General features: G+C 45.2%; 1 protein-coding gene across 1 annotated transcript in view; it reads right to left on the bottom strand.

Annotated features, from left to right (window-relative positions):
• The window catches only part of LOC122811946 (T-box transcription factor T-A-like), a 1,625,600-nt gene that overhangs the window by 658,848 nt on the left and 942,027 nt on the right, over positions 1-24,725 (bottom strand). The window contains exon 4 of the mRNA XM_044084140.1: positions 8,776-8,837. Within this exon, the coding sequence (XP_043940075.1) occupies positions 8,776-8,837 (62 nt within the window). The remainder of the gene's footprint in view (positions 1-8,775; positions 8,838-24,725) is intronic.

Genomic DNA, 24,725 nt, shown 5'->3' with positions numbered 1-24,725 from the left:
TACCTTCAGCGAACACCTTTACATCGACACATATTCAGGAAAAATCACTTCCGCGATTCGCTGAATTTTCCAAGGGCAATGAAACAACTGCCCTGCAGCACAACAGAATCCACAAGTAACTAAATCAAGCCCACCCAAGTGGGAGGCTTTGCCCCTGCACTCCCCAATGTGGGGGGCTGCCCTATAATTAGAAGTTATGTACCTACCATAACGTTCCATGTTAGTTGTCTTCTCTCGCCTTCTTTCTTGCTGGATGGGTTCGGAGCCGATCCTCGGCTCCGACTCGGCACTTGCTTTAGCTCGAGAACTCCTTTTACCAGCTCGAGGCAACCCTATATCCCATGATGCAAGGCGGAACTACCTCAGATCTCGTTTGGCAGCTAATTGACCCTGCTAAAGATTTATCCTAACATAATTAGGAACCATGGTTCCTAAAAGAAGTCCTCATAACAACGCTCCAGAGGAAGCAATCTAATAGGAACTCTCCAAGATCTGTCCAGGCCAGGGGGAAGGAGGGAGGGACGCAAGAAAGAAGGCGAGAGAAGACAACTAACATGGAACGTTATGGTAGGTACATAACTTCTAAATGTTAAGTTGTCAATCTCGCCTTCATTCTTGCTGGATGGGACCGCGTCCCTAGCACCTGTATCCCGGGTGGCTCAATGGAACAGACTCTTGAGAACTGTGGAACCAAAACTGGCCCTATCTCTGGAGGCCAAATCCAACTTGTAATGAGACACAAAGGTATGAGGCGTGGCCCAAGTAGCTGCTGCACAAATAGTGTCAATGGGAAGTCTATCCTGAAAGGCTACAGAAGTGGATAGACTCCTGGTCGAATGTGCTTTTGGCTTAGAAGATAGTTGTTTGCCCCTTAGAGAGTACACATAGGAAATGGTGGAAGTCAACCATCTAGATAAGGTCACTTTAGATACTGGAAGACCTAACCTATTTTCTGCATAGGAGACAAACAATTGGTCTGATTTTCTAATTTGTTTAGTCCTATGTAAGTAGTACCTGAGCTGACGATGAACATCCAAAAAATGCAGCTTCTGTTCAGCTCTGTCAGAATAGTTGGAAAGAAAACTGGTAGATCAATAGATTGGTTAATATTGGTTTGAGATACAACCTTGGGAAGAAAGGAAGGGTTAGTTCTGAGCGAAACCCTATCCTTATGAAACACCAGATAAGGTGAACGAATACAGAGGGCCTGAATCTCAGAAACTCTTCTTGCAGAAGTAACAGCCAGCAAAAATATAGTTTTCCACGTCAATAACTTTAAAGAACACATAGCAGACGGTTCGAAAGGAGGTAGAATTAGGGATGCCAACATTAAGTTCAGATCCCATTGCGGAGGAGGATGTTTCACAGGCGGTTTTAGGAGAAAACTCCTCTTAAAAGGCTTTGCATAACCTATGAGACATGATGTTATTGTCATGCAAGCCAACATGATACTTGGAAATAGCAGCCAGTTGTACTTTGACTGTAGATGACGAAGATCCCGAATGAAAAACCTCCGCCAGGAAATCCAAAACAGAATGTACAGGAGCGGTAAAAGGATCAATATTTCTGGCGTTTGCCCAAATAGAAAACGCCGCCACTTGCTAGCATAAACAGTTCTAGTGGACGACTTTAAAGAAGACACTAAAATGTCTCTGACTGAGTCAGAAATCATTGGTAGCCTGGCTAGGGAAGGAAGTGGAGCAACCAAGCAGTGAGGTTGAGAGAATGAATGGCCCGGTGCTGCTGACCTGACTGGTGGATCAAAAGATCCGGAACTGGGTCCAGATGCCAGGGCTGCACCAGAAGGTGATGATGTAGAGACGGAAACCAAATTTGTCGAGGCCAATATGGAGCAATGAGGATCAATTTGGCTCTCAAAACGGTGGCTTTCTGAATGACTTGTGGAATCAATGGAAAGGGAGGAAAAGCATAAAGAAGTCCCCGAGGCCAATCCTGGGTTACAGAGTCTCTCAAGGGTTGGCCTGGAAGAGGAAATAGTGTGAAGTAATCTGGGCACTTGCTGTTTTGAGGGGTAGCGAAAAGATCGCAACAAGGGGTGCCCCACTTCAGAAAAATCTGATCCACTACAGATTGGTTGAGAGACCACTCGTGAGGCATCAGAATAGATCTGCTTAGCCTGTCCGCCAATAGGTTGGACCTGCCGGGGATGTGCGTTGCTATCAGAAACCGCTGAGAAGAGATCGCCCATTGCCAAAGTCTGAGAGCTTCTCGACATAAGGGATAGGACCTGGTTCCGCCCTGTTTGTTGATGTACCAGACCACGGACATGTTGTCCGTCTGTACTGCAATAGTCCCTGTGGGAAGAAAGTCGTCGAGGGCTTGCAACGTTAAAAGCACTGCTCTCATCTCCAGGACATTTATGTGCAGGTGGTATTCTATGGGTTGCCACGTCCCGTGGACCATCCTGCCCTGATAATGCCCCCCCCACCCGATCAGAGAGGCATCCGTGGTGACTGTGGCAACTGGAGGAGGGGGAACAAAGGATCGGCCCTGATGAAGAAGAGGGGAAGATATCCACCATCGAAGATGAGCCCTGCAAGACTGTGTCACTAAGATCTCGTGTCTCATGGGCAGATCGTGGTACGACCACTGCGTGAATAACATCCACTGCAGGAGACGCATGTGGAAGCGAGCCAGTGGAAGAAGAACAATGGCTGCAGCCATTAGGCCTAGAACTTTCAAGACAAACCTGGCTTTGATCTTGTTGCTTTGTAACAGAAGCTGAACAAATTTCTGGATGTCCAGAATCCTTTGATCTGTTAGCCTGGCTAACATTTTGACGGCATTTAACTCTGCGCCTATAAAGGTGATAGATTGGCAAGGCAGCAGAGAGGATTTTTCGAAATTTACCGAAATTCCTAGACTCTTGCAAAGCTGTAGGGTGTAGTCTCTGGACCGAAGAAGCTGATGCTTGGAGGTGGCGGAGAGGAGCCAGTCGTCCAAATAAGGAAACACCTGGAATCCTCGACGTCTCAGATGAGCTGTGACCACTGCCATGCATTTGGTGAACACTCTGGGGGCTGAAGTGAGGCCAAAGGGCAGTGCTCTGAATTGGTAATGACTGGCTCCCAGCCGAAAGCGAAGAAACCTTCTGGAGCGTCTGTGAATCTTTATGTGATAGTACGCATCTTGAAGGTCTATAGAGCACATCCAGTTGTCCTTGCCCAGAAAGGGCAGAATGGATTGCAGCGTGACCATCCGGAATCTTGCCTTTCTGACAGACTTGTTTAGTCTGCTTAGGTCTAGTATCGGTCTCCAATCTCCCGTCCTTTTGGGGACCAAAAAGAATCTTGAGTAGAAGCCGGATCCTACTTGGTCTGCCGGCACTGTTTGGATGGCTCTTTCCCAGGAGTTTTGAAACTTCCTGTCTTGCCAAATCCCTTTGACCGGGTGAGATGTCTGGAAGGGATTGTAGAGGTACGGGAAACCTTTCGAAGGGGATTTTGTAACCCTCGGATATGATCGACTGTACCCACTTCTCTTGTGATAGGGATTGCCAGGCTACTGGGTACAGCGAAATTCTTCCCCCGACTGCCTCCAAGGGTGGACAGTCGGGCAACACCTCAGGGATGCTGAAAAGGCTTCTCAGGAAGAGACTCCCTGTTGCCCTGGTTCTGAGGACCCCCCCTGCCTCTAGGGCGGCGTCTATTATTGTTACCCCTCTGCCTCTGGGGTAAACTGACCACGGTGTCCGGTGTAGCTCCTTGGGCTTTACGGAACCACATCTTCCCCTTCTGACCCTTGGGATATGGTCTAGAAGGAGTGGAAAACTGGACTCCAACGGCAGAAAGAGTTTTACCGTCCTGCTCACATCTGGTAAAAGTATCCTTCACCTGAGGTCCGAACAAAGCCGAACCGTCAAAGGGGGTGTTGGTGAAGGACGCCTTAAAGGGGTCCGCAAAATTACACAGCCGCATCCAGGCTTGGCGTCTAAGAGCAACACCTGTGCCTGCGGCCCTGCTCGCTCCATCGGCTGCATAAGATATGAGCCGCATGGAGGAGTTAGATATAGAATTCAGGATAGCAAGCTGAGAGGCAATCTTTTCCTGAGCCCCAGCAGCCGAAGGATCCTGGACTACTTCTCCCAGTTCCTTGAGAATATCTCGTTGAAGCCTGGTGAAGTGACAAAGGTAATTCAGCAACGCATAGCAAAGGTCGCTGAAGAAAACATCCGCTTTCCATACCTGTCCATGGTCCTAGAATCCTTATTAGGAGGATGGACAGGTACTGAAGGATCCGCCAGTTCCTTCTTAGTGGCCGCTACCACCATAGCATCCACAGAGACACCTTTGGACAGGAACTGTTTGTCCGAAGGGGCCGTGATGAACTTGGATGGTCTCCTGGGGACAGGTTCCACAGAATCTGGAGCCGCCCGCCCTCCGAGCCACTACCTGCATGAGTGGGTCGAAGGCGGAGACACCCAGGAGGTGGAGGGTCGAGATCCAAAGCCTCCAGGTATACCGACTCATCCTCGGAGGGGTCAATGGAGGCCAATTCCCCTCTGTTTGAGGAGCTCAAGGATGTCTGAAAATGAGACATCCTCAGAGGGGACCGTGGGAACCCTCCGACTCATCTAAGTCGGTATCAGATGTAGTAGACTCAGGGGAGTCTGTGTGTTTCCTCTTACACGTCCTCTTCCGAGGGGTTCCCCTGCAGGGTCAGGAGAAACCTCGGAAGAGGAGGAAATTCCCAGTGGGGAAACCTGGGGCGATGGATCCCTGGGCCTGAGAGCAAGAGGCTGGCAAGAGGCATCTGCAGGCACTGATGAGGGAGGAGCTAGAGGGATAGACCGTTGACCAGGCTCAGAGGCCAGGACACTCCTCATCACCTCAAAGGCTCCTCTCCCCGGGAGACCTGAACACACCCGCTGCGAAGAAACAGGAATGGTCGGCTCCAAGGAGAGAGAAGGCTCGAGGTCGATGTCGGCGCCGAGCTTACCAAAGCGAAGCCCGAGAGGGAGAGCGGGTCGGACAAGGGTCCGATGCCACTAGCCCCCTCGGAGCCGACAGTGGAAACCCGACGACCGGATCCCTCCAAGGAAGGTCTCAAGGAGGAGATCGGAGCCGAAGATGACAGAGCCGAAGGATGTATCGGCTCCGGCATCGAAACAGTCGCTGTCCCAAGAAGCTCCGGCTCCGAACTCTGGTGTGGAGTCGGAGGAGGAATCTCAAGAATCGGGGCTATAGCCGAAGTCTGTTGAGACGGGCTATGGAGCATTTGGGCCAGTGCCTGAGATTTCAACAGCCTGCTTACCACCCTCTCCAAATCGTGGTCAGACAGCCTGGAAGATCTCGAAGATCGGCTCCGATGGCTCCACTCCGACAAAAGAGGAGACCCCGGAGCCGAGTGAATACTTAGTATCGGGGACCGGGATCTCTTACGGTCGGAGCCATCGGAGCCGAAGTCCCTTGAACCCCAGATGGAGCCGAGGATCTCGGCTCCGATGCTGATAAAGTGTCGGCTCCAGCCGGAGCCGACAAGGCCACAGTAGTCAGGGTATCGGGGCCGGCCCGCACCGAACCCACTACTCTAACAGAAGAAGTATCGACTCCAGCCGGGCCGATCGGCCCGACGGAGCCGGAGCCACCGGAGGAGGCTTGGACACTGTAGCCTGAGCCTCGGTGGCTTAAGAGGTTTTCCTGCCCTGGCTTAGGAGCAGAACCTTCAGGTTTTAGTAAACCTCGGAGGATTAATTTGTTCCTCCTTTCCTGCAGGACTCTCTGGCTAAAAGCATGACACAACGCACAGGAGTCCTGCAGGTGCAAAGGCCCCAGGCAATACACACAAGAAGTGTGACCGTCTGTCAGGGACATTTTCTGACAGCACTGGTCACACTTCTTGAAGCCTGAGACCTTGCCTTCCCTAGACATCCTAAAAGGATAGACACAAACAGTCCCCACAAACACACAACTTAATCCCTACACAGACACACAGGAAGGGAATAACTTGGGGAACTAGGCCTGACTAAAACTTTAAACAGAAAAACTATTTTAAAAGTTTAAAAGGAAGGGAATAGGGTGGGCTGTAACTAAGTACAGGCTAATCTAACACTAAAGGGAAAAAATAAACCCCTAACTAAACTTTTTCTTCTTTAACAAGAAAAAACTTACCTCAGCTGGCAAAGGAGACCTCTTTCGCTAAGCGGCAAACGAGATCTGGGGTAGTTCCGCCTTGCATCATGGGATATAGGGTTGCCTCGAGCTGGTAAAAGGAGTTCTCGAGCTAAAGCAAGTGCCGAGTCGGAGCCGAGGATCGGCTCCGAACCCATCCAGCAAGAATGAAGGCGAGATTGACAACTTAACATCTATATATACCAATAATGAGATCACACTAGAGTGGGGAAAAGAGCAAGGGTGTGTAGTTGGCCAACTACTTTATTGCCCTTGGAAAATTCAGCGAATCGCGAAAGTGATTTTCACTGAATACGTGTTGATGAAACAGTGTTTGCGGAAGATGAGTTTCGGTGAACTAATATAGACCCATACATCTGTTTTATTTCAGGGGAGATTTGGTTCCAAGTTTTGGTAATCTGGTTAGAGTATGACAAATCACCTGAGCTGTTTTTAGATCTTGTAGTGTATATCAGTGCTTTGTTTTATGGACTGTAGGACTTGATTAGTGGAATGAGGTTGTAGTATTCCTTTTACAGCTGGGCAATTTTCTGGGGAGTGTATTATTTTATGGGTTATAGTAAGTTGAGAGTAATAAACGTAGTTTGTAAGTTCTTGCCAATTAAGGCTCTTTAGAGCTGTGCAGTGGTGGGTTTTCTGGGGGCTATTAGTTACAAATTTTGCAGTTTTATTATAGGCCATCTCTAGTTTCTTTTTAATGGTAGTGTTAAGATTTGTAAGGACAGGAGAGGCATAGAGCAGGCAGGGGAGTACGTATGTTTGTGCTATGGTTTTCCTGGAGTGATGAGTAAGGAACTTTTTTTGGTTCTGTATAAGGATCCTAGTTACAGTTTGTCATTTTAATATCTAGTATTTGCAATGGTGATGGACAGGCTGACAGACGAGATCAGACAGGAGTCCCCGTGGACTATGATGTTTGCAGATGACATTGTGATCTGTAGTGAGAGTAGGGAACAGGAGGAGGAGACCCTGGAGAGGTGGAAATATGCTCTAAAGAGAAGAGGAATTAAGGTCAGCAGGACTAAGACAGAATATGTGTGTGTGAATGAGAGGGAGGATAGAGGAATGGTGAGGATGCAGGAAGTAGAGGTGGCAAAGGTGGATGAGTTTAAATACTTGGGATCAACAGTTCAGAGTAATGGTGAGTGTGGAAGTGAGGTGAAGAAGAGAGTACAGGCAAGATAGAGTGGGTGGAGAAGAGTGTCAGGAGTGATTTGTGACAGACGAGTACCAGTAAGAGTGAAAGGGAAGGTCTACAAGAGGGTAGTGAGACCAGCTATGTTATATGGGTTGGAGATAGTGGCACTGACAAAAAGGCAGGAGTCAGAGCTTGACGTGGCAGAGATGAAGATGTTAAGATTTGCACCGGGTGTGACAGGGATGGACAAGATTAGGAATAAGTATATTAGAGGGTCAGCCCAGGTTGGAAGGTTTGGAGACAAAGCCAGAGAGGCAAGATTACGTTGGTTTGGACATGTGCTGAGGAGGGATGCAGCGTATATTGGGAAAAAGATTCTAAGGATGAAGCTGCCAGGTAACAGGAAAAGAGGAAGGCCTAAGATAAGGTTTATGGATGTGGTGAGAGAGGACATGCAGGTGGTTGGTGTGACAGAGCAAGATGCAGAGGACAGGAAGAAATGGAAACAGTTGTTCTGCTGTAGCGACCCCTAAAGGGAGCAGCCAAAAGAAGAAGAAGGAGTAGGCATTGATCATAACGGAAATTTCCAGTAATACTCCAAGGAACTGGGCTTGCTTTATGCATTCTATTTTAGTTTTATGGGCACAAAGAATATGGAATGATTGTTTTTGATTAGAGTTTAAAAACTACAGAAGTACAGTAGAAAGACCACTGATATAAATATCTGGAAAAGGGTGTCCAATGCTCTCTATTTTACAGGAGGGCTCGTGTCTAGTGGCCAAAGTTTGAGACTGCACAAGTGGGCATTACATGCTTTAAAAATACCCTAAGAGGACCTGGTGTCAACCATGGGCTAAATATCATTTTTTTTTACCTACATCAATGACCCTTATGCTGAACATCTGCCTTCTACCAAGGTGTGTATGGACAGAAGAAAATGAAAAAAGACTGACTTTTTAATATGCAATTTCACTTTACGCCTCACGGTAAGACATTGTCCTGTTCAATTCTCAGCTAGAGCGTCTTCTGTGGGGAGACATGCGTGAATGGGCGTACCTTCGTTGAATGTTGTGCATCAGGGCTGGCAACTTGGCACGTAAAAATCTACTGCCAATCATTAGCGTACCGGAGTTCCGCTGTGGTGACCCCTAACTGGGAAAAGCCGAAAGACACAACAACAACATGCCTCATATAGAAGTGGTAATTCTGCACTTCCCAAGCGTGTGTGTGTGTGTGTGTGTGTGTGTGTGTGTGTGTGTGTGTGTGTCTGTGTGCGTGTGTGTGTGTGTGTCTGTGTGCATGTGTGTGTGTGTGCGTGTATATACAGGAGACATAAAAAGGCTCTGAGCTTTAGCAGCTTACAGTTTCACTTCATATGTTCCCCATTCATTGACTGCCTTCCTCAAGCAGTCGGTACAGTGTACGTTTGTGTATATGGGAGTCTACATACATGTATGCTTACAAGTGAAATCCGTTAACACTCACCTTTCCTTAGCATCAAGGAAAGCTTTTGCAAAGGGATTATGCTTAATCTTCAAGGCAGTGATCTGTAATGAAAGGGAAAAAATGTATATAAATACCCATTCTTGTGTACTTAACAATAAAAATAGACTCATCAAAAAATTGAAGCACTTTGTAGAATAAATATCTGATACGTGAAGCAGAAAAAGCCCAACCTGAACTACTCCACAGTTCTTCCGCCTTAGCCAGTCTACACACATAAGCTTTGCAACATCTCCCAACAGGAAGACATGCTTTGCAACTGATGTAGTAGTTAGTTCACATTACTGTAATGCCATACCACACTGGCAGCTTATTATAGCCATTGTCCAGATCTCACAATTACTGTCCTAGCATCAACCTTCTAAACAATAAAGATTTTCAAACTGCATCCTCCTACACATATCTAAAGCAGTCACTAAGTGGATGATAAGGAAGAGAGCCACTTATAGGCGCATAGGTTAGTACTAGGCTAACTGCCCTTATGGGCCATTTTAAGCCTAGCCAATTAACCCATTTAAGAATCAAACCCTGCACCTTGTGTCTGTAAGGTAAATACTTTAACCATTATACCAACTTCCCACCCCAAATCTCTGGCAAATCTGAGAAATTAAGTCTCGTCAAATTTACCATTAAAGCTGTTGCCTTCAGAACAACCTAGATGAATAAGTAAAACAACTTAACAGAAACTGGAAGAATTGTACAAGTTTTAACAGACCACCTTCAAAGCAAATTTCCAAGTCCCATATAAAATGCAAAATAAAAATTGAGATTCTCTTTGCAAAATTTATATATTTACAATGATTCGAACCATCAGACATAGTTTGAGGTAAAAGTTTAGTGACAATGACTGAAAAACCCTCAGACTACTTCAAAAATAATGTTTTATCTAATATAAACCATATGCTTCAGATAAACATTAGGTTGTGGGAAGTAATTCCCGGGTAGGAACTTATCTGCCCAGCCTTATAAAAGTGTTAGCTGATAGTTGATCATCCAAAGCTCATAGAAGAGCACTCTCTTCAGTAGCACGAAAGTTCTGAAGTTTTGTCACCTTAACCACAAACTTTATACTACTTCCCTTGTGCATGGCAGTCACTAGGGTGTGTGAAAGGTGCCCTAGAGCTTTAGAAGCTGGCTGGCTGGTCTGATCCTTGGCAGGACATCACAAATAGCTTAGACTACTGCAGCAGTGACCGAGTAATGAGCATTAGTCATTATCGGCATATATTCCCGTGTCTTTGATCTGGGGGTTGGGGGGGGGGGTTGGCATAATTGTTAAGGTGTTTTCATTACAAACACAAGGTATAGGGGGTTTGATTCTCACATCTGAGGAAAAAGTACAGTTGTGTACACTTACCATAAATGTAGATGTTTGAGTGTATTCACTGTTGTAGTCATCACACTTGGGTTATCTGCCTGCAGGTAGCCCTCAGTCGGCCCAAATACCAGAGACTTAGTATTTCTGCATCGGATGCTGTCGCTCCAGGACTGACGTCAGGTTGTCAGGGGTTTAAAAAACAGGCAGCCAACGCCATTACATCAGTTTTCTTGCCCCAAATGTCAGGTGCCCCCCAAATAGGGAGCTAAGTTATGGTGGGGAAAACACCACCAGTAAAAAGTAAATACCAATACCCCTAAAAGGGGTGAGTAATAGCCATAGAAAGGAGAGAGAGAGTGAGAAACCAGGGGCCTGGAGGGAGGGAAACCAGGACTGCAACAGTGAATACACTCGAACATCTACATTTATGGTAAGTGCACACAACTGTACTATGTTCTTCGTGTTTCACTGTTGCAGTCATCACACTTGGGTGGATTCCCAAAGCTGAAGAAGGATGGAGGCAGTCAAGAAGAGCTAGGGCTGGCTATTATGCCTTGCAGGACTGCTGTTGCAAAACCTGCCCTGGATTTGGAAAAGATAGGCAGGTGGTAATGCTTGGTGAAGGTGTGTACATAACTCCAGGTAGCAGCTTCCAGGATGTCCCTGGTAAGGACTCCCCTGAGAAATGCTGTACAGGTAGAAGTTGCCCTAGTGGAATGTGTTCTGACCCCTGAGGGGTTGGTTTCCCATGGTGCTTGTAGCAGAAATGGTTCAGTGTGCTATCCATTTGGAAACTGTTTGTTTTGAAATGGCCTTGCCCTCTGCCCCTGTTGCAAAGCTGACTAGTAACTGGTCAGGTTTTCTGAAGGGCTTAGTCCTATCAAGGTAGAATCTGAGCTGTCTGTGCACGTGCAAGGAGTGCAAGATCCTTTCCCCTTTATTATGAGGATTAGGGAAGAAAGTTGGCAAATGGATGGATTGGTTTAGAGCCTCGATGGACATCACTTTAGGCATAAAGGAAGGGTGAGTCCTGACGGAAACCCTGTCAGCATGGAAAATAATGAAGGGTTCCACAGCCATAATTGCTTGCAGCTCAGACACTCTTCTAGCTGAAGTGATGGCCAGAAGCAAGGCTGTTTTCGAAGAGAGGGATTTTAACTCTGCTGACACTGCAGGTTCAAAGAGGGGAAGCGTGAGCTTTTCCAGTACAAAGTTAAGGTCCCAAACAGGGGTGGGTGCTCTCCTAGGCGGCCTTAAGTTGTTTGCCCCTCTCAGGAGCTGTTTGATAAGAGGGTGTGAGAAGAGAGGTGGCTCCTTGTTGAAATGAGACGAAATAGCTAAGGCATGTATCTTAATGGAGGAGAAGGACAGGCCTCTGTAGAGTAGATCTGCTAAGTAATCCAGGTTTACAAGCAGGGAGGGCAGAGTTGTGTCCTCTCCTTTAGATTGAATCCAGGAGCTGTACCTTTTCCACTTATCAGCATAGAATTTTCTTGTACTGGGTCTTCTGGTTTCAAGAATGACGTACAGCACCTCTTTCCTTAAGGTTTCTGGGGGAGAATTCAAGGAATAAGCCAGGCTGCAAGATTTAGGGTTTGCAGTTGTGGATGCAAAATCTGTCCCTCCTGCTGAGAGAGCAGGGTTGGGTTCTGTTGTTGGTGCCAGGGTGGCACTGGTGACAGGATGCGCAGCAGTGGGTACCACTTCTGGCATGGCCAGTCTGGGGCAATCAGAATTGTCATTGGCCTATCCTGTCTTATCTTGAGTAATACTCTTGAGAGAAGGGGCTAAGGGAGAAAGGCATAGATTGAGAGATTTACCCATTGAAAAGAAAGGGCATCCACTTTCCACGCCCTGCTGTGAGGGTTCCTGGTGCAGAATTTGTTGAGCTGGTGGTTGTAGGGGGAGACAAAGAGATCCACCTCTGGGGTTCCCCATTTCTGAATCAGAAAGTTGAAGGTGCTGGGCTCCAATTGCCACTTGTGTGGGTCTAGGAGATTTCTGCTTAAGTCGTCTGCCAATGAGTTTTGCTTGCCTGGCAGGAATAGAGCTTGCAAATGGGCTTGCATGTCCAAGGTCGTGTTCCACAGGGCCATGGCTGACCTGCAGAGTGGGTAAGATTGGGATCCCCCCTGCTTGTTGATGTACCACATAACTGTAGTGCATACCTCTCAACCTGGAAACATTAAAAATCTGGACAAGCCCCATGAAAAAGAGGTACAAATCTGCACACTGTTTAACATAAAATTTGCATACATAATTATGTAACCCCACCCACCCCCAATGGAATTGTGGGATACCAACTTTCAAACGCAAACTGAAGAACAGACAACCAAAATATGACACCAGAGTCCCCCTGCAGCCATTCCAATGTCTCATTACCTGGATATTTCGCAATATTTACCATAAACACTTATGTGTGCATACATACTGCTTTACTTTTACAATGAATATTTGGATTTTTTTTTATACTTTACAGCACAATGCACAATATATATATATATATATATATATATATATATATATATATACGAAAAACAAACTGTTGCAGCCACAAAAACCAGTAATACAAAATGAAACAAGGTGGTCGGAAAGCACAAATCCACTTTACGATTTTGTTGTATTCTTAACGCAACTTTTATTAAAAAAACAAGAAACGTTTTCGCTACACCCTCTGTTGTAGCTTCCTCAGAGTACATTCTAAAGCAGTGAGAAGTTTACTTTTGAACATAAAAGAGCGCCAAATTGTAGAGCGCTTTAATTATCTAAAAGGTGTAGTAACATTTAGTTGAAAAATAGCGCTAGTATATGCTCCCATTTAGATACAATCAAATAGTTGATTCCATGCTGTGGTATGCAAAATAACATTTAAAATGCTCACCAATGCGAACATTATTTATGTACATCATCTGTTCTTTTAAAATAAAAATGCCGTTGTGCTATCAAAACAAACACAGTACTAGAATCATGCTAGTGAGGATGGCAAATCAAGGGGTAGATTAGTAGTTCCATTCTTCCAAAGGGAAGTTAGTCTGTCCTTTTTAGTTTGTTCTACACCCTGTCGTTTGCCTAGAGAGGCATTCTTAAAAGAATGACAAGTGTGTAGGTTTAATTTGTTTATTATGTATAACAGCATAGCTGAACTTTCTCCCCAGAAGTCAGTGTACTAGTCTAGAACTCTCTGACTTCTGGTGGGATGATCCACTTGTCACCCGCGTTAAAGATTAAACACTAGTGTTTATTAAAAACAGCCTTATGAAGGCAAGTTATGATGTGCTCTTTATGTAAGAAGCTTCAAGTGAGCACATTACTAAAAAAAATTAAAAGGTTTAAAAATGTGAAAGCTCGCCAAAAGGACGAGTCCCTACTGAACCATGTGAGAGTAGGGTAATGTGCTACGGAGTGAAACTCTATCAAAAAAACTAGAGAGGGTCTACTAAATGAATATAAAGGGTATGATTGCAACCAGTGTGTCACAAGCGCTCCTACCTAGTGAAAAAAGTATGGGCTATGCTCAAGCATCAAGTGATCTACCATGACAAGTTTGGACTATAAAAATGTCCCGTCTAGAGTAGTGTTATAGAGCCCAGAGCTGTACTTGCTGAAGAAAGTACAGTTGTGTAGTATATGTGTGCTGGGGTAGTGCCTACCCGTTGTTGGAGAGGTCTAAAGTGCGAGTCAAGAGAAAGAATGAGTTAGTACCAAGCCCTGGTTGTGAATGATAATAAGAAGTTATGTACCTACCATAACGTTCCATGTTAGTTGTCTTCTCTCGCCTTCTTTCTTGCTTGATGGGTTCGGAGCCGATCCCTCGGCTCCGACTCGGCACTTGCTTTAGCTCGAGAACTCCTTTTACCAGCTCGAGGCAGCCCCATATCCCATGATGCAAGGCAGGAAGTACCCAGATCTCGTTTGTTGACAAAAGGGCAATAACACCAAGCATAAAAATACTTCCCAAAGGAAGAAGAAACTTACAGATGGAAAAAGGACCAGGTCTGAATGGTCTTTAGCATAATAGTTTCTTATACAAGGTCTGTCCAGGCCAGGGGGAAGGAGGGAGGGTCGCAAGAAAGAAGGCGAGAGAAGACAACTAACATGGAACGTTATGGTAGGTACATAACTTCTTAATGTTAAGTTGTCAATCTCGCCTTCATTCTTGCTTGATGGGACCGCCCCTAGCACCTCTATCCTGGGTGGCTCAATGGAACAAACTCTTGAGGACTGTAGAGCCAAAACTGGCTCTGTCCCTGGAGGCCAAGTCCAATTTGTAATGGGAAACAAAAGTGTGAGGAGTGGCCCAAGTGGCCGCTGCACAAATAGTGTCCAAAGGTAGTCTAGCTTGAAAAGCTGTAGAAGTAGCTAAACTCCTAGTTGAATGTGCTTTAGGTTTTGAGCACAGCTGTTTTCCCCTGATCGTATAAATTTCAGTGATGACCGAAGAAAGCCATCTGGACAAAGTCACTTTAGAAACAGGTAGGCCTTTTTATTATCCGCATAGGAAACAAAAAGTTGATCAGATTTTCTAAATTTTTGTTCTGTCCAAATAATATCTGAGCTGACGGTGGACGTCAAGATAATGTAGCTTTTGTTCAGCTCTATCTGAATAGTTAGGAAAAATACTGGGAGATCAATGGATTGATTCAGATTGTTTTTGAAGCGACCTTAGGTAAAAAGGATGGATTAGTTCTCAAGGATACTCTGTCTTTGTGAAAAATCAAATAGGGGGTCGAACTGAAAGAGCATGAAGTTCAGACACCCTCCTGGCAGATGTAATAGCCACTAGGAATAACGTTTTCCAAGAAAGATATTTCAGGGAACAAGAAACAGCTGGCTCGAAGGGGAAGAATCAAGGATGTCAGCACTAAATTTAGATCCCACTGAGGAGGAGGATTCCTGATTGGAGGCTTTAGTAGGAAAATTCCTTTCAAGAAGGCCCTGCAGAGCCTATGGGACATAATATTATGATCTGCTATCCCGACATGAAAATTAGAAATAGCAGCCAACTGAACTCTGACTGTTGAAGAAGAGGAGCCTGCATGAAAAATCTCTGCTAAGAAGTCCAGAACTGCCTGAACAGGGGCAGTAAAAGGATCAATATTTTGGGCCTTAGCCCAATAAGAGAAACGTCTCCATTTGCTTGTGTAAATCCTCCTGGTAGAGGATTTTAGTGAAGCTACTATGATATCTCTAACTGGGTTAGAGATCAAAGGAAGCCTGGCTAAGGAAGGAAGTGGAGCAACCATGCTGTGAGGTTGAGAGAAGGGATTGACCGGTGCAGCTGACCGGATTGGTGAATCAGTAGATCTGGCACTGGGTCCAGATGCCACGGCTGCACCAAAAGGTGACGATGGAGGAACGGGAACCAAACTTGTCGAGGCCAGTAAGGGGCAATGAGAATCAATTTGGCTCTCAAAACGGTAGCTTTCTGGATCACCTGAGGGATCAGAGGAAATGGAGGGAAGGCATAAAGAAGTCCCTGGGGCCAATCCTGGGTCAGAGCGTCTCTGGGGGGATGGCCTGATAGAGGGAAGAGGCTGAAGAAGTCTGGACATTTGCTGTTTTGGGGAGTAGCAAAAAGATCGCAACATGGACGACCCCATTCCAGAAAAATCTCTTCCGCTATGGATTGCTTGACAGACCACTCGTGAGGCATGAGAATAGCTCTGCTCAATCTGTCCGCTATAATATTGGTTTTCCCAGGGATATGCGTTGCTACCAGAAACCGATGAGAGGAGATCGCCCATTGCCATAGTCTGAGCGCTTCTCGACACAAGGGGTAGGACTTGGTTCCGCCCTGTTTGTTGATATACCAAACTACAGACATGTTGTCTGTGAGGACTGCAATTGTCCCTACAGGAAGAAAGTCGTTGAGGGCTTGCAACGTTAAAAGCACTGCTCTCATCTCCAGGACATTTATGTGCAGATGGTACTCGAACGGTTGCCACGTCCCATGAACCATCCTGCCCTGATAATGACCCCCCCACCTGATCAGGGAGGCATCCGTGGTGACAGTGGCTATCGGGGACGGAGGTACAAAGCACCTGCCTTGGTGAACCTGAGACGATGTGATCCACCAAGCAAGATGTTCTTTGCATGTTTGTGTCACCAGAATCTGGTGACGCATTGGGAGTTGCTGGTATGACCACTGTGTGAACAGCATCCACTGAAGGAGGCGCATGTAGAATCGAGCCAGGGGAAGAAGAGTAATGGCCGCAGCCATGAGACCTAATACCTTTAGAACCATTCTGGCCTGTACCTTCTTGCTGGCCAGAATGATCCTGGCATGAGTCTGAATGTCTGAAACTCTTTGTTCTGTAAGGGTAGCTGACATCCGAACAGTGTTTAAGTTTGCCTATGAAGGTAATAGACTGGCAGGGCGATAAGGATGACTTTTCGAAGTTGACTGAGATGCCCAAATGAGAACAAAGGTCTATTGTGTAATCCCTGGCTTGTATAAGCTGATGCCTGGTGGTGGCTGACAGGAGCCAGTCGTCGAGATACGGAAACACCTGGAATCCTTGACGTCTCAGGTGAGCCGTGACCACTGCCATGCATTTGGTGAACACTCTGGGGCTGTAGTGAGACCAAAGGGCAGGGCTCTGAACTGGAAATGACTGGACCCCAGCCGAAGCGGAGAAATCTCCTGGAGCGTCTGTGAATTTTGATGTGATAGTACGCATCCTGAAGATCTATTGAGCACATCCAGTTGTCCTTCTGCAAGAAGGGCAGAATTGACTGAAGAGTGACCATTCGGAATCTTGTCTTCCTCACAGACTTGTTGAGTCTGCTGAGATCCAATATTGGTCTCCAGTCTCCCGTCTTTTTGGGGACCAAAAAGAACCTTGAGTAGATTCCGGGCTCTGAATGGTCTATTGTAACTGGCTGAATGGCTCTTTTTTGCAGTAGTTTTGCGATTTCTAACTCTGCAATGTCCCTTAGACCGGGTGGTACATCTGGAAGGGAACTTGAGGGGAAGGGACTTTCCTCGAAAGGAATTATGTAACCCTTGGATATGATCGACTGTACCCATCTGTCTTGAGTGAGGGAATGCCAGGCTTCTGGGTACAGTGATAATCTTCCCCCGACTGCCTCCAAGGAGGGACAGCCGGGCAACACCTCAGGGATGCTGAAAGGGCTTTTCAGGAAGAGACTCCCTGTTGCCCTAGTTCTTCGGACCCCTCTGCCTCTAGAGCGGCGTCTGTTGTTGTTACCCCCTCTGCCTCTAGGGGTAAACTGACCACGTGAATCCGGCGTGACTCCTTGGGATTTACGGAACCACATCTTCCCACCCTTCTGTCCTTTGGGATAAGGCCTAGAAGGGGTGGAAAAACGGACTCCAACAGCAGAAAGAGTCTTGCCGTCCTGCTCACACCTGGTCAAGGTCTCCTTCACCTGAGGGCCAAACAGAGCTGACCCATCAAAGGGAGAATTTGTGAAGGACGCCTTAAAGGGATCCGCAAAATCACATAGCCGCATCCAGGCTTGGCGTCTAAGAGCCACACCTGTGCCTGCGGCTCTACTGACTCCATCCGCAGCATAAGATATTAGCCGCATGGAGGAGTTAGCAATGGAATTGAGGGTTCCTAGCTGCGAAGCAATCTTTTCTTGGGCCCCTGCAGCTGTAGGATCCTGAACTACTTCTCCCAGCTCCTTCAGGATATCTCTCTGGAGTCTGGTGAAGTGACAAAGATAATTCAGCGAGCATAGCAAAGGTCGCTGAGGAAAACATCCGCTTGCCGTACCTATCCATGGTCCTAGAGTCCTTATTAGGAGGATGGACGGGCACGGAAGGATCTGCAAGTTCCTTTTAGTGGCCGCAGCCACCACCATGGCATCAGCGGGACACCTTTGGTAAGGAATTGTTTGTCACTAGGGGCAGTGATAAATTTAGAAGGCCTCCTAGGGACTGGCTCTACAGAGTCAGGAGCTGTCCACGCCTTCGTGCAATAACCTGCATAAGGGGTCGAAGGCGGAGACACCCAGTAGGTGGAGGGCGGAGATCCAAACGCCTCTAGGTATACTGACTCATCCTCAGAGGGATTGTTGGTGGGCCAGTTTCCCTCTGTTTCAGAAGTTCTAGGATGTCTGAGAAGGAGACATCCTCAGAGGGGATCTAGGGATCCCTCTGACTCATCAAAGTCAGTATCCGAAGTGACAGACTCAGGGGAGTCTACATGCTTCCTCTTACAAGTCCTCTTCCTAGGAGGATCTCCCGAAACATCAGGAGAATCCTCGGAAGAGGGGGAAATTCCCAATGGGGAAACCTGAGGCGGAGGATCTCTGGGTCCTGTAGCAAGAGAAGTGGCAGAGATGTCAACAGGTACAATAGAGGGAGGAGCTACGGGAAGAGACTGCTGACTGATACCAGTGGCCAGTACACTCTTCATCACCTCGAATGCTCCCCTCCCAGGCAGGTCCGAGAGAACCCGCTCCGAAGAGCTAGGAACTCCAGGGGCCACCGAAAAGGAAGTCTCCGAGGCAGATGTCGGAGCCGAGCTCACCAAGACCAAGGCTCCAAGGGGAAGAGCGGGCTCGGACAAGGGTCTGATGCCACTCACCCCCTCGGAGGAGACCATGGAAGCCCGACCACCGAATCCCTCTAAAGAAGAGGAGATAAGAGTAGGGGCTGAAGGGACAGAAGGAGGTATCCGTCCTCCAGCCGTAGCAGTAACCATACCCGAAGACTCCAACTCCAAACTCTGGGGTAGAGTCGAAGGAGGAACAGTAACGGGGTGTGGACCAACAGTCGTCTGCTGAGACGGACTGTGTAGCATTTGGGCCAGTACCTGTGACTTGAGCAATCTACTGACCACTCTCTAGGTCATGATCTGACAACCTGGATGACCTTGAAGATCGGCTCCGATGGCTCCGCTCCGATAGAAGAGGCGAAGCCGGAGCCGAAAGTATCGGCTCCAAGGAAGGAGACCTCGACCTCTTCCTGGAATGGGCCATCGGAGCCGATACTACTGATCCTGTCGGCACCGATTTCTCGGAGCCGGCAGAACGTCTCGATGTATCGGCTCCAGCCGGAGCCGATACACCTACCAAAGTAACGGTGCGGGAGCCGATCGGAGCCGACACCAATGCCTGTGCCACATGGGTGTCGGAGCCGATCGGAGCCGACACCGATGCCCGTGCCATGTGGGTGTCGGAGCCGATCGGAGCCGACACCACAGTGGTCAAAGCAGATTCGGCACCGATAGCCATCGGCGCCAAAGCTTTGTGGATTCAGAATCGGCTCCAGCGGAGCGATCTCGACTCTATACGAGTCGGAGCCGAGGCCGCAGGCTTAGAAACAGAAGCCTGGGCCTTGGCAGTTTTGGTTGATTTTGTGGAGCCGACTTAGCCGGAGAGCCCTCCGGCTTAAGAAGACCCTGAGAATCAACTTATTGCGTCTCTCCTGCAGGACTCTCTGGCTGAAGGAGTGACAAATAGCACAGGAGTCCTGCAGGTGAAGAGGGCCCAAACAGTACAGGCAAGAAGTGTGACCGTCTGTCAGAGACATCTTCTGACAGCACGAGTCACACTTCTTAAAACCTGAAACCCTCTCCTTAGACATGGTGCCTAGACACAACACACACACACACCAGTCAAATTAAATTAAACTAATACCAAGAGGTATTTGGTAAAAAACACCAACACACACACCCTAACAGGGGGGGGAAGGGATAGGGAAAATTGACTGACTAAAAATTAAAAGAGACAGGGATTTCTGTCAGAAAAAAGGTTAAAATTAAAATTAAACTATCAAAAATTAGTTTTAACTAAAAAAGGGGCTTAAATATCACAAATGTGAAATACTTACCAGGAGCTGGTAAAGAGAAGACCTCCCAAGCGAAGCGGCAAACGAGATCTGGGTACTTCCTGCCTTGCATCATGGGATATGGGGCTGCCTCGAGCTGGTAAAAGGAGTTCTCGAGCTAAAGCAAGTGCCGAGTCGGAGCCGAGGGATCGGCTCCGAACCCATCAAGCAAGAATGAAGGCGAGATTGACAACTTAACATTGTATGTTATGTGGTGAGATGAAAGACCACAATGGATGTTGTGGCTATCTTAGGTAACTCTTGAGTTTTAATAAACAAGAAATATTGCAGTTGTCGTTCAAGCCTGGTGGTTGGAATGCAGTGAGTTTTAATTGCCATTCTAATTCTTTGGTTTCCAAAAGTATGGATGCAGGGCCACCTCTGATGTTATGGGGAACATGGTCAATAGCAAAGAATAAGAAACTATGGTCTTTGTTGTGTGTAATATGCTTTGAGAGTGCATTGTCTTCCTTACCTTTTTTGATGGCATACATGTGCTGATAAATTCTTTCTTTGAATTTATGCTCAGTTTTGCCAATGTAATATGCTGAGCAGCAAACACAAGTTGCCAAATATACTATAAATTTTGTGTTGCAGTTAACTTTGTGTTGACTAATGAGCTTTCTGCCATTCAGTTGGACAGAGTTCCCTGTTCTAAGACATCTACACCAATTACAATTACCACAAGTGAAAGTTCCTTTCTGGCGAGAAAAAAAGTCAGAATGTTTTTTAGTTTCTAGTAAATCTTTTAAGTTCTTGCCTCTCCTATAAACTATGAGGGCTTATCTCCCAGTTTTTCAAGGAGTAGGCTATTACTTGTGATAAAGTGCCAATTTTTAAATAAAATAGAGCTGATATACTTTGAATCCATATTGAAGGCTGTTATGAAGCTGGAAGGATAGTGATTTTGCTTAATGGTTGTGTCCCTTACTGACCCTAGAGTGGGTGTCGATTCCAGTGTTGCCAACAGTTCTGTAACTACAGGTACACTACTACATTGTATAATGGTGTTGGAAAGTAAAGGTTTGTAGAAGCCATTAAGTCTCTTATTCGTGACTTTAATTTTCTTACAATAGACGTAGTGGATTTATACACTTCCATCCCACATCAGGAGGCTTCAGAATGGATCGGTATCTTGCTTTCTGAGTTAGGAGCACCACAAACTGAAATTGACACAGTCACTGAACTAATTGACATCATATTAACATCAAATTTTTTCATTTTTGAAAATCAGTTTTTTCTACAAACCCAAGGCATAGCAATGGGCTCACCTTGTGGCACTACTGTTGCCAACATGGTGGTAGCCTACTGGGAGAAAAAATTTATTTTACAAAGCCCTCAAGTAGCCCACCATCTTATCTACTACACAAGATACCTGGATGACATCTTCATCCTTCTTAGAGGCTCTGAACAAGATGCTATGTCTATTATTGATTATATGAACAAAACTACGACATTTTTCAAATTCACTTATCACTTCTCAACTGACTCTATTAACTACCTGGATGTCAAACTTGAAAAAAACATCACTACAGGAACACTATCTTCCACTATCCATAGAAAACCCACTTACTGTAACTCACTTCTCCACTTTTCAAGTCAACATCCATACAAACAAAAAAGATCGATAGTTAAGGGTCAGCTGATCCGAGCAGCTAGAATGTGCAGCACTGACATCCACTTCAATAGAGAGTGTTCACTTCTCTTTGAAATGTTTTCTAGCCATGACTATCCAGGACCACTAATTGAAGAGCTCACAATAGAAGTCACGAAGAGTTACCTAAGATAGCCACAACATCCATTGTGGTCTTTCATCTCACCACATAACATACATTATCATTCACAACCAGGGCTTGGTACTAACTCATTCTTTCTCTTGACTCGCACTTTAGACCTCTCCAACAACGGGTAGGCACTACCCCAGTACACATATACTACACAACTGTACTTTCTTCAGCAAGTACAGCTCTGGGCTCTATAACACTACTCTAGACGGGACATTTTTATAGTCCAAACTTGTCACGGTAGATCACTTGATGCTTGAGCATAGCCCATACTTTTTTCACTAGGTAGGAGCGCTTGTGACACACTGGTTGCAATCATACCCTTTATATTCATTTAGTAGACCCTCTCTAGTTTTTTTGATAGAGTTTCACTCCGTAGCAGCACATTACCCTACTCTCACATGGTTCAGTAGGGACTCGTCCTTTTGGCGAGCTTTCACATTTTTAAACCTTTTAATTTTTTTTAGTAATGTGCTCACTTGAAGCTTCTTACATAAGGAGCACATCATAACTTGCCTTCATAAGGCTGTTTTTAATAAACACTAGTGTTTAATCTTTAACGCGGGTGACAAGTGGATCATCCCACCAGAAGTCAGAGACTTCTAGACTAGTACACTGACTTCTGGGGAGAAAGTTCAGCTATGCTGTTATACATAATAAACAAATTAAACCTACACACTTGTCATTCTTTTAAGAATGCCTCTCTAGGCAAACGACAGGGTGTAGAACAAACTAAAAAGGACAGACTAACTTCCCTTTGGAAGAATGGAACTACTAATCTACCCCTTGATTTGCCATACTCACTAGCATGATTCTAGTACTGCGTTTGTTTTGATAGCACAACGGCATTTTTATTTTAAAAGAACAGATGATGTACATAAATAATGTTCGCATTGGTGAGCATTTTAAATGTTATTTTGCATACCACAGCATGGAATCAACTATTTGATTGTATCTAAATGGGAGCATATACTAGCGCTATTTTTCAACTAAATGTTACTACACCTTTTAGATAATTAAAGCGCTCTACAATTTGGCGCTCTTTTATGTTCAAAAGTAAACTTCTCACTGCTTTAGAATGTACTCTGAGGAAGCTACAACAGAGGGTGTAGCGAAAACGTTTCTTGTTTTTTTAATAAAAGTTGCGTTAAGAATACAACAAAATCGTAAAGTGGATTTGTGCTTTCCGACCACCTTGTTTCATTTTATATATATATATATATATATATATATATATATATATTACACACATACATACCTATATATATATATATATATATATATATATATATATATATATATATATATATATATAGAGAGAGAGAGAGAGATAAAATATACACACATATACATGCATATATAAATAAAATGTAAGGCATAGGCATCTTCCACAGTTTCTTGCACTTATTTTCAATTTAGTTTTTTTGCAGGGGGGGGGGGGCAAAAGGCCAAAAAACAGGGACACATTTTAAACATTACTTGTATAATTTTGGAAAGATGCTAGAATAAAATGTTGTGTTACCACCATGCATTTCACTGGCAAGTCTTCAACAAAGGACCCTGTGCACTACAGTCAGAACAACATACCACTATGCCAAATCCCCAACTTGTTTCCCAAAAGACAGGAAGACTGAAACTTAAATGGCTATCATTTAGTGAATTCAGTTCTCACTTCTCACCATAGTTCTTAACCTCTTAGCACAAAAAACCTGGACAAAGCCAATAATGGGGGGATACAGAATTCAGATCAGTTCTCACTTCTCACCACAGCTCTCAACTCGTAGCACAAAAAACCTGGACAAGCCAATAATGGGGGAATGCAGCCTCCAAATAGGGACAATTTTCAAATACTGATCTTATAAACTTAGAAAGTTGCTAGAATAAAAGGTTTTGTTGCCATTTATTGTCTGAAGAATATGAAGTCTGAAATTCAAATGCCTGTCATTATTTAATGAATTCAACCTTCAGTGATTTGTTGAAAACATCCTGAAAAACCACAAGATTTTATGAGGAACAGATAAAAACATATGGCATAAATTTGCAAGTGGTGGTGGCTAGGGTCATTAGGCTCTTTTTATCCTATACCCAAGGTACAGGGTTTGAGCCTGAGTACTTCTAGCCACCAGGTGTATTATAATGGAGGCATTCTTACACAAACACACACACACATAATTACAGTCAATAAAAAGTAAAATGTTATTCTTTGCAGCATATAAGATACAGACATATGAGAACACTGCTAAGAATCTGATAGAAACCAGAAATGCTTGCTGAAACACTACTGAAACAGTAGCTGCACAGAAATAATAAATGTTTTTTCTCAGTCAGAAACTATTTGTGTTCAGACTTAAGGATAGAAACACACATTTTCAGCTTTACAGCATTTGCTTTAACCACTAGGCTGCAGTGCTATATCTCAAACCAAAAACCTTTATTAATATTAGACTTTCCTGAGAAAAAATATAGAGTAAAGAAAAGGCATCAAAAGCTTGATGCATTACATAAGTAGTCATATTGTTATGCATACGAATAAGTCAGTTATGACATTCATTCATCCCTACTGTGATATTCACTTTATCATATCGAATGTTGCTGGGGAGCAAGAATGTATTACTCCACTCAGTAGGACTAGGATACAAGGCAGAGAACTAATTCTGGAGAGACTGCCAGCCAGTCTATTACGTTCACACAAGGCTACAGATAAACACACACACACTTTCAGATTACCTTCTAACAGCCAAGCAATTTCCTCTACATAAAGTCCCAGCTTACCTTCCATTGTCAAAAAGCTGATAACTTGTGTAACTGAAATGGTTAAGGTCACAGATATGTTAATGCTGCCTTTTCAAAACAGTAAGCTGGTCATAGCTTGCCCTTAGTCTGACTATATCTGTAAGCTCATTAATCTTTAGCTGCAGTTTAAACCACCTGTGAACTGTGTTAAAATAATCAAACCTTTCATCTTGATTCTTTCCCTGCAGATGGGTATCATACCTTCTAACAGCCGAGCAAGAGCAATACCATCTAA

The sequence above is a fragment of the Protopterus annectens genome, chromosome 1.part1, assembly GCF_019279795.1.
Source record: "Protopterus annectens isolate FY-2018-M chromosome 1.part1, PAN1.0, whole genome shotgun sequence".
Lineage (NCBI taxonomy): Eukaryota > Metazoa > Chordata > Ceratodontiformes > Protopteridae > Protopterus > Protopterus annectens.
The sequence above is the reverse complement of the archived record's forward strand: the minus strand, read 5'-3'. Positions and strand labels throughout refer to the sequence as shown.